Source organism: Muscardinus avellanarius (assembly GCF_963383645.1).
Source record: "Muscardinus avellanarius genome assembly, chromosome: 4".
Classification (NCBI taxonomy): Eukaryota; Metazoa; Chordata; class Mammalia; order Rodentia; family Gliridae; genus Muscardinus; species Muscardinus avellanarius.
In genome coordinates this window covers 40492129-40506406 of record NC_137789.1, presented here as the reverse complement: position 1 = coordinate 40506406, position 14278 = coordinate 40492129, and the positions used below count along the sequence as shown (strand labels likewise).

Genomic DNA, 14278 nt, shown 5'->3' with positions numbered 1-14278 from the left:
TGCATTCAAAAAAGAATCATAATGTTTTCCAGCTTTCTCTAACTATAGATATTTTTGTGTGCTTTCTAAAAATGCCATGGTTATCATTTATTTGGACAAATAAATAGATTTCTCAGCATATCTTCAAAAATTAGATTGTCCATAACATATAGTTTATAAAAGTATGATCATAAAATATTATTTTGTAGTATTTTCAAAGGAAACTTCAGTTTTGATTTGTCCTTTCCTTATTTTTTTACTTCCTATTCTGACTTTTGTTAACTTGGTACTTCTAAGCTATTACAGTTCTCACACAAAATTATCAACGACAATCTGAAAATATTAAATTAAAAAAATCCAGAAAGAAATAATTCATGTTTTAAACATTTTATTGTAATGTGTTATAATTCTTCTTCTTCTTATTATTGCTAATGTCTTTCTATGCCTAATTTGTAAGTTAAACTTTATTATAGGTATGCATTTATGTATAAGAAAAAGCATAGTGTAGTTGTCTATAGTATCTGTGAGGAATTGGCTTCAGGAACTTCCCTCAGATCCCCAAATTTGCAGATGTTCAGGCTCCTTATATAAAATGACATAGTATTTGCATATGTACAGCCTCCTGTATACTTTAAATTATCCTTAGATTACCTATAATACTTAATACATTGTGCATGCTAGTCAAATAGTTGTTATGCTATATTGTTTGTGGAATAATGACAAGAAAAAAAGGTCTGTATATATTCAATATAGATGCAGTTTTTTTCCCCTGAATATATTTGATCTGAGGCTTTTTGAGTTGCCACATGTGGAACCCATGGATATGGAGGGCCAACCGTGTTATACATATGATTTGAGACTGTCCTCAGTATCAGGCATCCACTGGGAATCTTGCCATATATCCCTCAAGGAGGGGACTGCTATTTGTGAGAGAAAGTGAGAGAAGTGAGGGGAAGAAGGGAGAAGGTGATTTAAAATAAATAAATCTGAACACCACTTTCAGATGTTCTGTTTTCAGCTATGCCATGTTTAACCTTAATTGCTTAAGAAAGGCACCAATGCATTCATTCATTTTGGCTCTTTCAGCAACCTGTGGTAGCTGTTCCTCTTGTTATGCCAATTAGTAGAAGGAAAGAGGATGAACTCTCTGTTGGAAGTGCACCTTTGGCAAAGCAACAATCATATCAGGCCTCCGAATACGCCAGCAGTCCCATTAAAACGAAAACAGTAACAGGTATGGGTTAAGAATTGTAAAGGATCCCTGGTACTACTGTACTTATTTTTTTTTTTTTTAGGATGTGAAGAAAAGTGAACTAATTTAAAATTTCCATATTTATAAAGAAATGGATTCACTGTGTTATATTCATGCCTGTATATAACATAAATTGCACAGTTTCATTTCCCAGTGCATGTCCCCCATCCATTTTCTTTCATAGTCTCTCTTCCTCTTTCATGAGATCCCTTTTTAAAAAAATCTTTTTATTCTTTATAGTTCTTCATATGAGAGAAAACATATGTTCCTTCCTTAATTATCTAAATCTGGCTTATTTTTCTCAATATGATGTTCTCCAGTTCTATCTTTTTTCCTGCATGTGACATAACTTTTTTTTTCTTTATGGCTAAGTAAAATTCCTTTTTGTGTATACACCACATTTTGTTTATCCATCTGTTGATGCACATCTAGGCCAGTTGCATAACTTGGTTATTATGAGTAGCACTGCTTTAAACATGGGTATGCATATGGCACTATAGTAATCTGATTTTAGTTCTTTGGGGTAAATATCAAAGAGTGCTATAGCTAGACCATATTGTGGTTTCATCACTAGTATTTTGAGACATCTCCATACTGATTTTCATAATTGTTTACTAATTTGCCATCTCACCAACACTGTGTAAGTATTCCTTTTTCACCACATCCTCACCAGCATTTGTTTGTTTTCTTAATGATTGTCATTCTAACTGGGGTGAGATGAAGTTTCAGTGTAGTTTTGATTTTTATTTTTGTTTTTTTGGTGGTACTGGAGATGGAACCTTTCTACCTCCAAGCTAGAACCCTTCTACCTCCGGGCTATACTCCCAGACCTACTTTTAACTATTTATTTATTTATTTATTTATTTATTTGATTTATTTATTTGTGGTACTGTGGTTCCTGGAAACCCTTCTACCTCCGGGCTACACTCCCAGACCCATTTTTATATTTTTATTTGGAAACAGGTTCTCTTAAGCCAGCACGGCTGGCTTCGAACCTGAGATCCTCCTGTCTCCGCCTCCCAAGCCCGGGGGATTACAAGCCTGCAGCACCATGCCCAGCTTTTAACATTTTTTAAATTTAGAAACAGGGACTCTTAAGCTAGAGAGGCTGGCTTTGAACCTGCGTGATCCTCCTGTCTCAGCCTCCCAAGTGCAGGGATTACAAGTGTACACCACCATGCCCAGCTAGGTTTGATTTTTATTTTCCTGATTGCTAAATATGAGAGTTTTTTTTCATATATTTGTGGTTCATTTGTATTTCTTCTTTTGAAAATTGTCTTTTCACTTCAGTTGCCTATTTATTGATTGTATTATTTGTATTTTTTGGTGTTGTTTTTTAAAGTGCTTTATATCTCCTACTTATCCATTATCTCTCAATATGGTAGCTCAGTAATTTGCTAATCTCAAACCTGAGATCCTCTTGTCTCAGTCTCTCAAGAACTGGGATTATAGGTATGCTCCACCATGCCCAGTAATTGTTCTTTCTTAATGACATAGCCAGCTCTGAAAATTAGGTCTACATCAAGTTAGTCATCTGCTATTTTCTCTGTGCTACCTAATATACAAACAGCTACTTCACAATTTCTTCTTGTTAAACAAGGTATTACTCCAAATTTGTCTGTTCTCATAGGGCTAAGATAGTGAGGAACTGTCATCAGAGTTAAGAAGTTGGATGCTGCTGGAAATGCCAAGCAGTGTGACTTTTTCTCTTGTATAGGCGTCACTTTCCTAATGTACACTTGAGTTCCTAGAAGATACTCCACAATGAAATGCTGCTGTTGATAGATTATTTTCCTGATATATCATTAATGTATTCCAGAATTGTTGATGCTTCTACCAAAGTAAAACATTTATTTATTTATTTCTTATTTATTTGTAGTACTGGAGATGGAACCCAGGGACATAGTACCTCTGAGCTACTCCCCTAGCCCTACTTTTTAGTCTTTTTTTTTTTTTTTTTTTTTTTTGGTGGTACTGGGGTTCCTGGAAGCCCTTCTTCCTCCGGGCTACACTCCCAGACCTATTTTATATTTTTGAAACAGGGTCTCTTATGCTAGCACGGCTGGCTTCGAACCTGCGCGATCCTCCTGTCTCCGCCTCCCAAGCGCGGGGATTACAAGCATGCGCCACCACGCCCGGCCTAGTCTTTTTTTTTTTTTTTTTTTGAAACAGATTCTCACTGAGTTTTAAAGGGCTTCACTAAGTAGCTGAGACTGTCCACAAACCACGATCCTCCAGTCTCTGCCTCCTGAATGCTGGGATTACAACTGTATGCCACCACACCTGGAAATCCAAAGTAAAACATTTATGATGTTCACATTTTTATCAAGTGCACAGAAATCTCTGCCTACTTCTTTTTTTTTTTTTTTTGTGGTACTGGGGTTCCTGGAAACTCTTCTCTGGTTTACACTCCCAGACCTATTTTATATTTTTATTTGGAAATAGGGTCTCTTAATCCAGCAAGGCTGGCTTTGAACCAGTGCAATCCTCCTGTCTCTGCCTCCCAAGCACGGGGATTACAAGCATGCGCCACCACGCCTGGCTGTGCCTACTTCTTAAAGAGAATTAAATATGAAATTTCTCAAAATCTTAAAAAGTACTATGTTAGCTGGCCATGATGGTACACACCTATGAACTTAATACTTAAGAGGCTAAGACATGTTTTCAGCCAAGTTCAGCAACTTTGGGAGGTCCTCCACAGCTTAACGAGACACTGTTTCCAAATAAAATATAGGGCTGGGGTGTAGCTCAGAGGTAGAATGTTCCTGGATTCTATATCCAGTACCAACAAAAGGAAAAAAAGGATAAAAAGAAAAAATATTTCATTTAAATTACATATAAACTGGGCATGGTGGTGCCCTCTTGTAATCCTAGCATTCAAGAGGCTGAGATTAGAGGATCAAGGTTTGCCTTGACAACCTCAGCTACTTAGGCTCTCTGTAACTTAGTGAGACCCTGTTTCAAAATAAAGAATAAAAAGCCGGGCGTGGTGGGGCATGCTTGTAATCCCAGCCCTTGGGAGGCTGAGACAGGAGGATTGCACAGATTCGAAGCCAGCTTTAGCTGGCTATTTAGTGAGGCTCTCAGCAACTTAAGTTGTGAGACCCTGTTTCCAAATAAAATATTAAAAAAAAATAGAGTTGGGTGTGTAGCCCGGAGGTAGAAAGCCCCTGGGTTCTATCCCCAGTACCATACACATACACACACACACATACACATACAAGCAAATAAATAAATAAATAAATAAATAAATAAATAAATAAATGGCACGGGTTGTAGCTCAGAGGTCAAATATCCCTGGATTCTATCCTCAGACCCACAAAAAAAATAAAATAAAAAATGCATATAGTGAAAAATTTTCTTTTCCTCTTTTAGAATCTTTCATTTTAGAATGAACATCAGTTGTTAGGTAGAGTATTTTTTGTTATTTTTTCTGACCTAATTTCAAAAAACAGTATTTTAAATATAAAGAAGTGTTTTTAGTAATACAACTATATTACATAAGATTGAGTTAAGTTTGGGTGACTATGTAAGAAAACTTGTAAATATCAATGATTTCAAGGTTGAATAAGGTTGAATTTTGTCTCTCATGGGAAAGCCTGAGTAGACACCCCAGAGCCTCTAGAGTTATGGTCTAGCTTCTTAACACCAGATAGTTTCTTATTCTACTGTGGGTGGCCTCCACTGTCTCATGACATGATGACTGTTTTGTGTTTATTGGTTTTTGCTTTTGTGGTACTGGGAATTGAACTTAGGAGCTACATCTGAGCTGTACCCTCAGCCCTATTTACTATTTGTTTGTGTATGTGTTAGGGGGGGCAAAGTCTAAGTTGCTCATAGTCTCACTAAGTTATTGAGGCTGGCTTCTAAAATCTGTGATTCTCTTGTCCTAACATCCCATATACTGGTATTATAGGTATACACCATTGAGCCAGGCTTGACTTTTTAACAATTAATCAAGACTCAATTTTAGTGAGCAGAAGTAAATAAATGGAAAGAGTTGCCTATTCTTTAACTCTTTATCAACTACCCCAGTCCCATTTTTGCTTATATATTCTTGTCAAGAAACCTACCATATGTTTATATCTACCTGCATAAGGATCATGTAATCTGTATTTTTGAAGGTTGTGTGCCTGGTTAAAACTTGTGGGTTCTAACTGAGAAAGAAGTGAAAAGTGGTATTCGTGGTCATTTAGTAGTCTATGCCACAAAAACTTAAATAGACTCTGGTAAGCTGAATTGTGGAACAAAATTAGAAAAGTACATTGTCCTTTTTAATGGGGATTCCAGAAGACAACACTGGCTAAAATATTTTTTATGACTAAGGTGTTGTTTAGAGTTTTTACAGTGCAGTACAGATTAAGGAGTCATCAACATATGAGTCATAGAGGAAGCCCCAGAATGAATGAGAAGCCTCAGGATCCCATATACAGGAGGATGAAAAGAGAACCCAAAATTGAATTCTGAGGAACTTTTTCATTAAATAGTAAGAAGCATGATGGTTTATGCTTGTAATTCCAGTTACTGGGAGGTTGAGACAGGAGTGTTCAGGTTTGAGGCCCACCTCAAGAACTTACAGAAGCTCTCAACAACTTAGTAAGACCCTGTTTTAAAATAAAAATATAAAATAGGACTGGGGGTTCAATCTCCAGTACCACAAAATCCCAAACAAAGCAGAATAGTAAGAAAGTACCAGTGGAGGAGATCTGGAAGCATTATTTTGAAAAATAGAGAAACCAGAAACATATTTGGATTAAAGAGTTGAAAAGATTTTCAAGAAGGCAGATAAAACTGCTTGCGTGGTATGGGTTCTTGGTAGAGCACTAGCTATCCTGAGAGAAACTTCGGAGGAAACCAACGACTAGATGACTCAGTTAGCCTTTTGCCCCTATATCCAGGTCGGTTTGCCTGACTTGCACGTCAGGACCGCTATGGATCTCCATCAGATTTTCCTCTGGCCTTGCCCTGCCCAGGCATAGGGAGTATGGGGGCTAACAGAGGGATTCCAGATAATGGAGGGGAAACTTAAGCAAAGCTAGAGAGGAAGAAGGCTGAGGTTGATTAATAGAGGAGCTACATTTGAATATGTGTAAAAGTAGGAATGTAGCATGGTCAACCTGGGCACTCATCTTTGGGGAGGGCACCAAACATTGTCTGATTGTATGCCATTTTCAATATGAATTCTACATAAAAATTAAAAATTCTACATAAAAATTAAAAAAACCAAAATAAACCCAAAAAACAAAAAAGAAGGTGGATAAACGTAATCCACTCATAAATTCCTAGACATACAGGCCTACCACTGCCCCTTCCAGAAAAAAAAGTTAATGAGTATCCTTCCTAGGTACTTTCATCGCCCCCTTATTTTTTATTCAGTACCCCTGTATCCATCAGCATTCTTGTAGCTACAATCTGAAGATTGACCATGTAACTTAGAGGAAAGAAGATTTTTCTTATGGTTTCATGTTCAGTTCATCTGAGGCCGGAGACTGCAGATCTCAGGGCATGACAGCAGAAGGCAGAGGGAGAAAAGGGGGGCTGTGCCACTCACATCATGGAGGCCAGAAGCAAGAGAGGAGATCTGGGAAGGAGAACATATGTATAATTCCCAGGGACGCCCTCCTCCAGCCATACCCCACCAGCCTGCCTGGTACTACCCAGGTAAATCCATTACAATGGATTCATCCACTGATGGAATTACAACACTCATGACTCCTCCACATCAACCCTGAATGTTAATAATGAGCTCTATAGGGGACACTTTTTATCTAACTATAACAGCCCTCAGTTGCACCCAAAGGTACTACCTCCTCCCCTGGATCTTTCCAATGTCTCTCCCCACCCCTCATGGGGCACAGTATTGTCCATATTCGAAATCTGCATTACAGTCACCTAAAACAGTGAGGCTGAACAAACAGGCTGTCAGTATGAAGTCAGCTGGCAACAGGAGCTTTAGTTCCCAGGAATAAATGGGAACTGAGGGAGTAGGTAAGGCCTGTGTAGAACATTTTTCAAGATATATGTCCATTGAAAAACTTGGGTATGTCTATCTCTGTGGAGAAGTAGAGAAAAGAGAAGGCAAAATTAGAGATATAATGAATATTGGGATAATTCACTTGGTGAGATCATAGTGAAATAAGTTATAAAATCCAATGCAGAGTTTGTAGGATTTAATATTCAAGAGAATTGCCTCTTCTTTGGAGATAGAAATAAGAAGAAAGAGTATAAGTTATTATAAGTCAATTCAGTTATTTTTCTCTCCACAAATATGTACACAGAAAAAATGTGTTTACTGTGCTGTTTCAGAGAATGCAATTCATAGAATGTAAATTTCTAATTTTTACAAAATGTGGGTTATAAGCAAATGCAGATAATCATCTAAAATGTTCAAGACATCTTTAATCTGATTTTGAATGTTGATCAGGTATGTTCCTAATTATAGTGTAGAATTATTATTAATATAAAAGAGATAGATTTTTGTGGATTTGGGTATATTAAAAATTGCTTGCTTTAATCATTCTGTTTGGCTTAAAATTCCATTCCTTTATTATTAATTTGATATTTAATTTCATTGGAAAATATTAAAGCATGGGGATATACATTAATGTATAATGTGCAATTGATTTTATTCTCTTAGAGATAAAATGTGGTTTAAAAATATTTTCCACTTTCAGAATAGAACAAGATTCAAAATACAATGAAATGTAACTGATACAAAAATTAGGAAAACAGAGCTAAAAATATCCAGAAAGTCATCAGAGAGCTTAATTAAAATATAGACATAAAAATTAATTTTCCCATTTGTACATTGCAAAAATAAAATTTTTATTTCTAAACCAAAAAATCCATGTGAAATAGCATTAGCATTCAACAGAGCTTAAAATGATACTTAAAATTATTTTATCTTTTCAGATGTTTTTGCACTAATTCAGGCCACTCAGGATAATTATAATTAGATAACGTGTGTGTGTGTGTGTGTGTGTGTGTGTGTGTGTGTGTGTGTGTGTGTGTGTTTTACTGGGATTTGAGCCAAGGAGTATTCTATCTCCAGTAACACCCTCATCCTTCATTTATTTATTTATTTATTTATTTATTTATTTATTTATTTATTTGCTTATTTGTATTTGTATAGGGCCTTGAACTAAGAGCCATTCTACCTCCAAATTACACCCACCACCTCATTTTACTTTTTGTTTTGAAAAAGGATCTCACTAAGTTGCTGAGGGCCTTGCTGATAACCTTGAATATGTAATCCTCCTGTCTCAGCCTTCTAAGTTTTGGGATTACAGGTTTGTGACACTATGTCTGCACCCTTTTCATATTTGTTTTGAAACAGGGTCTCCCTAGACTTCTGGGAGTATAGCTAATTTGATGAGGCTGGTCTCAAATCTGAGGTCCCCCTATCTTAGTCTACCAGCTACTGGGATTACAGATAGATGATTGCCGCTACGCTCAGATGATAACATTTTGATAATTAGTGTTCCTAAAGGATTTCCTTAGATTCTGCATGATCATTTGATATGTCAGCCATAATATAGATTATAGTCATAGGCTTGAATTCCTTAATACTTGTGGGTTTTTTTTTGTGATAATTTTTGGTAATCTTTATAGTTACCAGTTCCACTACTGAATTGGGACTTAACAGGTACTTTTTCCATTGCTAGTATTCATATGGAAACTCCTCAAGTAAATCGTCAACTCATAGAGAGATGTAGATGTAATTACACATTTTTAGGGTGTCTTCCAGTGTGTCTTGCAGAGTATATTATAGTTACTGTTTCTTGATTAATTTCAGGAAAGTGGATTCTAATTTTAAATGTACTGTACTTTTTTTTTAGCACACATGTAATTTTCTCTTTTCTTAGAATCTTTGTTTTTGAAATTTAGATCAGTACTTACTTTACATTTCGATTTTTAAAAGCTCTTGTCTCTTTATCTCTTGGGCCCATTTTTAAATTTTTCTAAAACTCAAGCAGAAGGTATATTTGTATATGGCTTATTTTAATGTTCACATTTTTTAATATTTAATATTCTTAAATATTTATTATTCATATTATTTTGAAGATAAGATATAGAATCCTTTAAAGTTAGCCAGAGATAAAGCTCTAGAAGTTAAATTATTTTAGTGCTTGGAATTATTTCTATTTGAAGTATTCATTCTGCTGAAATATTTTGATTACTTTTGGAGCTACTTGACTCTTCCCCTTTCAAAACATGTTGGTCAAACCTGAATCTAAACAAAACAGAAAAAGAAGAAAAAGACACAAAACAAAAATAAAAACAATTTGGGGAGAGGGTTTCTTTAACAAACCTGAGGCAAGCTCACGGTTTGTAAAAAAAAAAAAAAAGCATTACTAAATCCAATGAAAGAACAAATAAAACAAATATAGAGAATTGAAACTATTTTAACATAGTTAAATTTTAGAATAGTTGACTTTAAATTTTCTTAGTTCATTTTTGTCTTTGTACATCCTTATCAGTAGTTTTTAAAGCACATATCCAAACTATTTAATCTGTTGATTTATGTATTAATTATATGTATCACTGTTATATAATATGCAGATAATTTTAATTAAGCTAATCTTTAAGTTTAATTATTCTGATAGAATTTAGATAATGCATCAGTAGTATTTGAGTGAGAATAATAATATACTTCAACATCATGATTGTTATGGTTATTGTCATTATTATTTATTGAAAACTGATCTCAGAGACATTCTATAGCCAAGTTATTCCTCCATTTTTAAAATTTTGAAACTAGGTCTTGGTAAGAGGCTAAAGCAGGCCTCCAACGTACAGTCCTCCTTTCTCAGCCCCTCAATTACTGGGGATATAGGCATGTGCCAACATATCTGGTTAACTTTGTTATTCTTTAAAATATTGTTTAGCACTTTTTTATGATAACTTAATTTTTAATTAAAAAATCTTATTTTTAATGAAGTTTATTCCAGTACCTGGTTTTAATGGCTCACATAAATGAAAAGTCACCTTACTCAGATGTGACAATGACTGCACCCAATCTACCATAAATTCTAACCCCTTTTGTAAAGGGTTACTAATATCAGGCTAAAGATAATTTTTACAATTTGAAGGGAAAGATCTGCTTCCTTTTCATTTAATTAGCCTTTCCTTTAGCCTATTTTGGTTGAGTTTCTTTTATAGGCATCTCTTAAAAATATATCTCGATTGTGAAAATTAGTTCATTATAAAAAGAGATTTGTAAATCTTCTCAATCATGCATATGTAAATTGTAATATATAACTAACTGAGAACAAATCAAATGTAGGTTAAAGGATCTCTGCCATTTCCTTCTTGTTGAGTGTCCATTCATCCTTTGATGAACACTTTGGCACAGTGTTATCTGTGGCATTCTGGTTTAGGGAAGGGCTCCAACATCCGCATATTTTATTAAATATTAATAAATGGCACCGGACATGATGGCGCACATTTGTAATCCCTGTGCTTGGGAGGTAGAGACAGGAGGATCATGCAGGTTTGAAACCAGCTTCGCTGGCTTGAGACCCTGTTTCCAAATAAAAAATATAAACATAGGTCTGGGACTGTAGCCCAGAGGTAGAAGGGTTTCCAGGAACCCCAGTACCACCAAAAAAAAAAAAAAATCAATAAATATTATATTTTTCATATTTAGATCAAAGCAAGCATGAATAGTATCATATTTTCCCTCAATAGCACTGTACAGCATCGTTACCTGGAAGTTTAAGGTTTTTAAGTTTAAGAGGAAAACCTCTTGTGTGACACCCTCATAGAATAGTCCTGTTAACAAGTTCACTGTTCACTGGTTTCCAACTTGGAAGATAAGATTTTGGTGTACTAGATTAGTCACTTACAGGTCAGTAGTAAGGGACAACAGAATCATAGGATTTACTATGAGCCAGGCCCTTAGTGCTTAGGAAAGTTGCCTAGGTAAGCTGATTTCTCATCAGCACATGCCCCACTTGCATTATAACTGAAAGACCGAAGAAAGCAGCCACCCTTACCCTACTAGATGGGAATCACTACTTAAAGCATTGGAGTGTCCTGCTTCTAAGGGGGACTAATACAGAGCCTAAGCTGGTTTGTCCCTCCTTATCTCAGGATAGTGCAGTCCCTACACATTCTATAGCTGTTCTTAAGAAACACCTGCAAGGAAGGGTAGAGAACTTGGTTAATCCAAGGCCACTCATAGAACTCTTTTGTGTGATCATATGGAGCCAATTTAAACTGAAAAAAAGTATTAGCTAGGTTAGTTCAGAAATCTTCTTGGCTAAAACAAGGATCAGATGAATAACAAAGTCAATATCGTCTTCAAGTCAGCAGACTTAGATTGAGAGTCCATGAGATAATGCCCAGTGATTACTAGTAATGAAAGTACTGAGAGTCTGGTAAGGCCAAGAAGGCAATTTTGGTTCAGTAATTCTTGCAAGAAGTAAGGCTGGGCAGTAAGTCCCATAATATGATTAAAGCATTTTGAGGATCTTATAGGCTGGATCATGATATTACTAGGGCAGGGTATGTATAACTTCTCTATATTGCCTCGTTTGCTCCCCTAATTGGTAGGTGATTTTTTTTCTTTTTTAATTGTTTTAATTGATGCATTGTAGTCATACAGCTTAATGGGATAAAAGACTTGTGGGAGACATATATGCATACACCACCCAATTAGCTCTTACCCTATCCCCAACCCATCCCTCCTACCCATGCTTGGTGTAGTGATTGACTTTGATATGTTTAAGTACATTATGTGCTTTAGAGAGTTTCCCTCTTACCCCCTCCCATCCCCTCAGTTAGGTCGCCTTATTTGCTCCTCTATAGGATCTCCTTCAACTAGAGTTCCTCTTGTTACTCATTTCTCCCTTGTTTTCACATATTAGGGAAAGCATCTCATATATTTTATATTTTGTGACAGACTAATTTCACTTAGCATAATGTCCTTCAGTTCCATTCATTTCCCTGTAAATGATGTAATTGTGTTTTTCTTTATGGATGAGTAAAATTCCATTGTGTACATATCCCATATTTTTGTAATCCATTCATCTGTTGATGGACATCTTGGCTGTTTCCATAGTTTGGCAATGGTGAATTGTGTAGCTATGAATATAGATACACATGCATTAGTTTGGTAGTTTGGTTTCCTTTCTTTTGGGTAAATACCCAGAAGTGGTATTGCTGGATCAAATGGATAATTTGTTTCCTTTCTTCTGAGGATTCTCCATACTGTTTTCCAAAGTGGTTGCACTAATTTGCAATCCCACCAGCAATGTCTTAGGGTTCCCACTTCTCCACATCCTCGCCAGCATTTGTTGTTGTTTGTGTTTTGAATGATTGCCATTCTAGTTGGAGTTAGGTGAAATCTCAGGGTAGTTTTGATTTGCATCTCTCAGATTTTTAATGATGTTGAGCATTTTTATGCATTTATTGGCCATTTGAATTTCTTCTTTCGTGAGTGTCTATTTAATTCCCTTGGCTTTTTTTTTTTTTTTTTTTTGGTGGTACTGGGGTTCCTGGAAGCCCTTCTACCTCTGGGCTACACTCCCAGACCTATTTTTACATTTTTATTTTGGAAACAGGGTCTTCTAAACCAGCACATGTGGCTGGCTTCGAACCTGCACGATCCTCCTGTCTCTGCCTCCCAAGTGCGGGGATTACAAGCGTGCGCCACCACGCCCGGCTCTTTGGCCATTTTTTGATTGGATTATTTGTTTTTTTAGTGCTGAGGTTTTTGAGATCTCTGTATATTCTAGATATTAATCCTGTATCTGGAGAAGTAGGTAGCAAAAATCTTCTCCCATTCTGTTGGCTCTCAATTGAGGTTCTTGACAGTTTGGTAGGTGATTTCTTTACTAAGGAATTTACGCTTCTGTGTTAGAAAACACTTTTTGATTACAAGTGATAGAAACTCTTAAAAAGCTATCTTGTAGCCAGGCGTGGTGGCGCACACTTGTAATCCCCGCGCTTGGGAGGCAGAGACAGGAGGATTGCGCCGGTTCGAAGGCAGCTGCGCGCGCTGGCTTAGGAGACCCTGTTTCAAGTAAAAATGTAAAAATAGGTCTGGGAGTGCAGCCCAGACGTAGAAGGGCTTCCAGGAACCCCAGTACCACCAAAAAAAATAAAAATAAAAATAAATAAAAAGCCATCTTGTACCCCACTAACATTTATGACTACAATGTACCAATTAAAAAAAAGCAGAGAATAGGAGGGCTATTTATTTATTCTCATAACCAAAATTTTCAGAAAGGTATTAATGAATATTTTCTTTGTAATATCTTAGTACCAGGACTCTACACCATTAGGATTTTGTCTTTTCAGGTTGGCTTAACTTTTTCTTCCCGAACATGGATTTCTTGGCATAGCAGTAGAAATGGCTGTGAACTCACATGCTTAAGCCCTTGAAATTAAAGAGAAATAGATATTGTCTGGTGTCTATTGAAATACACCCAAGGGAGGTTATGTATCACCTGTCATGGATGATGTACTGACTTTTTGGATGGTGAATAAGGCAAAAGAGTTTAGGTACTGGGATTGTGCCAGTGTGACCTCAGGTTGGGTTATGTATCCACCCCTATGTTTGAGCATGAGCAATAATACCAGAAAATGAAAGGATAAAGAAACATGGCCCATGAAGATAATTTTAGAGTTGATTAGTTGCTATAGTTTGTATCTACCAAATTTTCATCCCCTCCCCCCTTTTCTTTTTTTGGTGGTACTGGGGTTCCTGGAAACCCTTCTACCTCTGGGCTACTCTCCCAGACCTAATTTTATATTTTTATTTGGAAACAGGGTCTTTTAAAGACAGCCAGGCTGGCTTCAAACCTGCACGATCTTCCTGTCTCTGCCTCCCAAGAGTGGGGATTATAAGCGTGCACCACCACACCTGGCCAAGTTTTCTTTTTATAGTTAGTCACAACATAGTTAAAACCTGATTATAAAGCACTTTGAACACATCATCCCTGCATATCTTGTTTGATAGGAAGAAGGCAAATGAATTATGAAGGCATTGCATACATGAACTAGGGATCAAGGGAAAAGGAATCTAAAAGAGAGATATGT

The 14278-nt window shown here is 36.3% G+C and overlaps 1 protein-coding gene across 3 annotated transcripts in view; it reads left to right on the top strand.

Moving 5' to 3' along the window:
• The window catches only part of VPS13B (vacuolar protein sorting 13 homolog B), a gene marked incomplete at both ends in the record, with an annotated part of 689491 nt that overhangs the window by 251732 nt on the left and 423481 nt on the right, over positions 1–14278 (top strand). For all 3 annotated transcript variants that reach the window (XM_080693506.1, XM_080693505.1, XM_080693507.1), the window contains one exon: positions 1066–1213. In XM_080693506.1, the coding sequence (XP_080549632.1) occupies positions 1066–1213 (148 nt within the window). The remainder of the gene's footprint in view (positions 1–1065; positions 1214–14278) is intronic.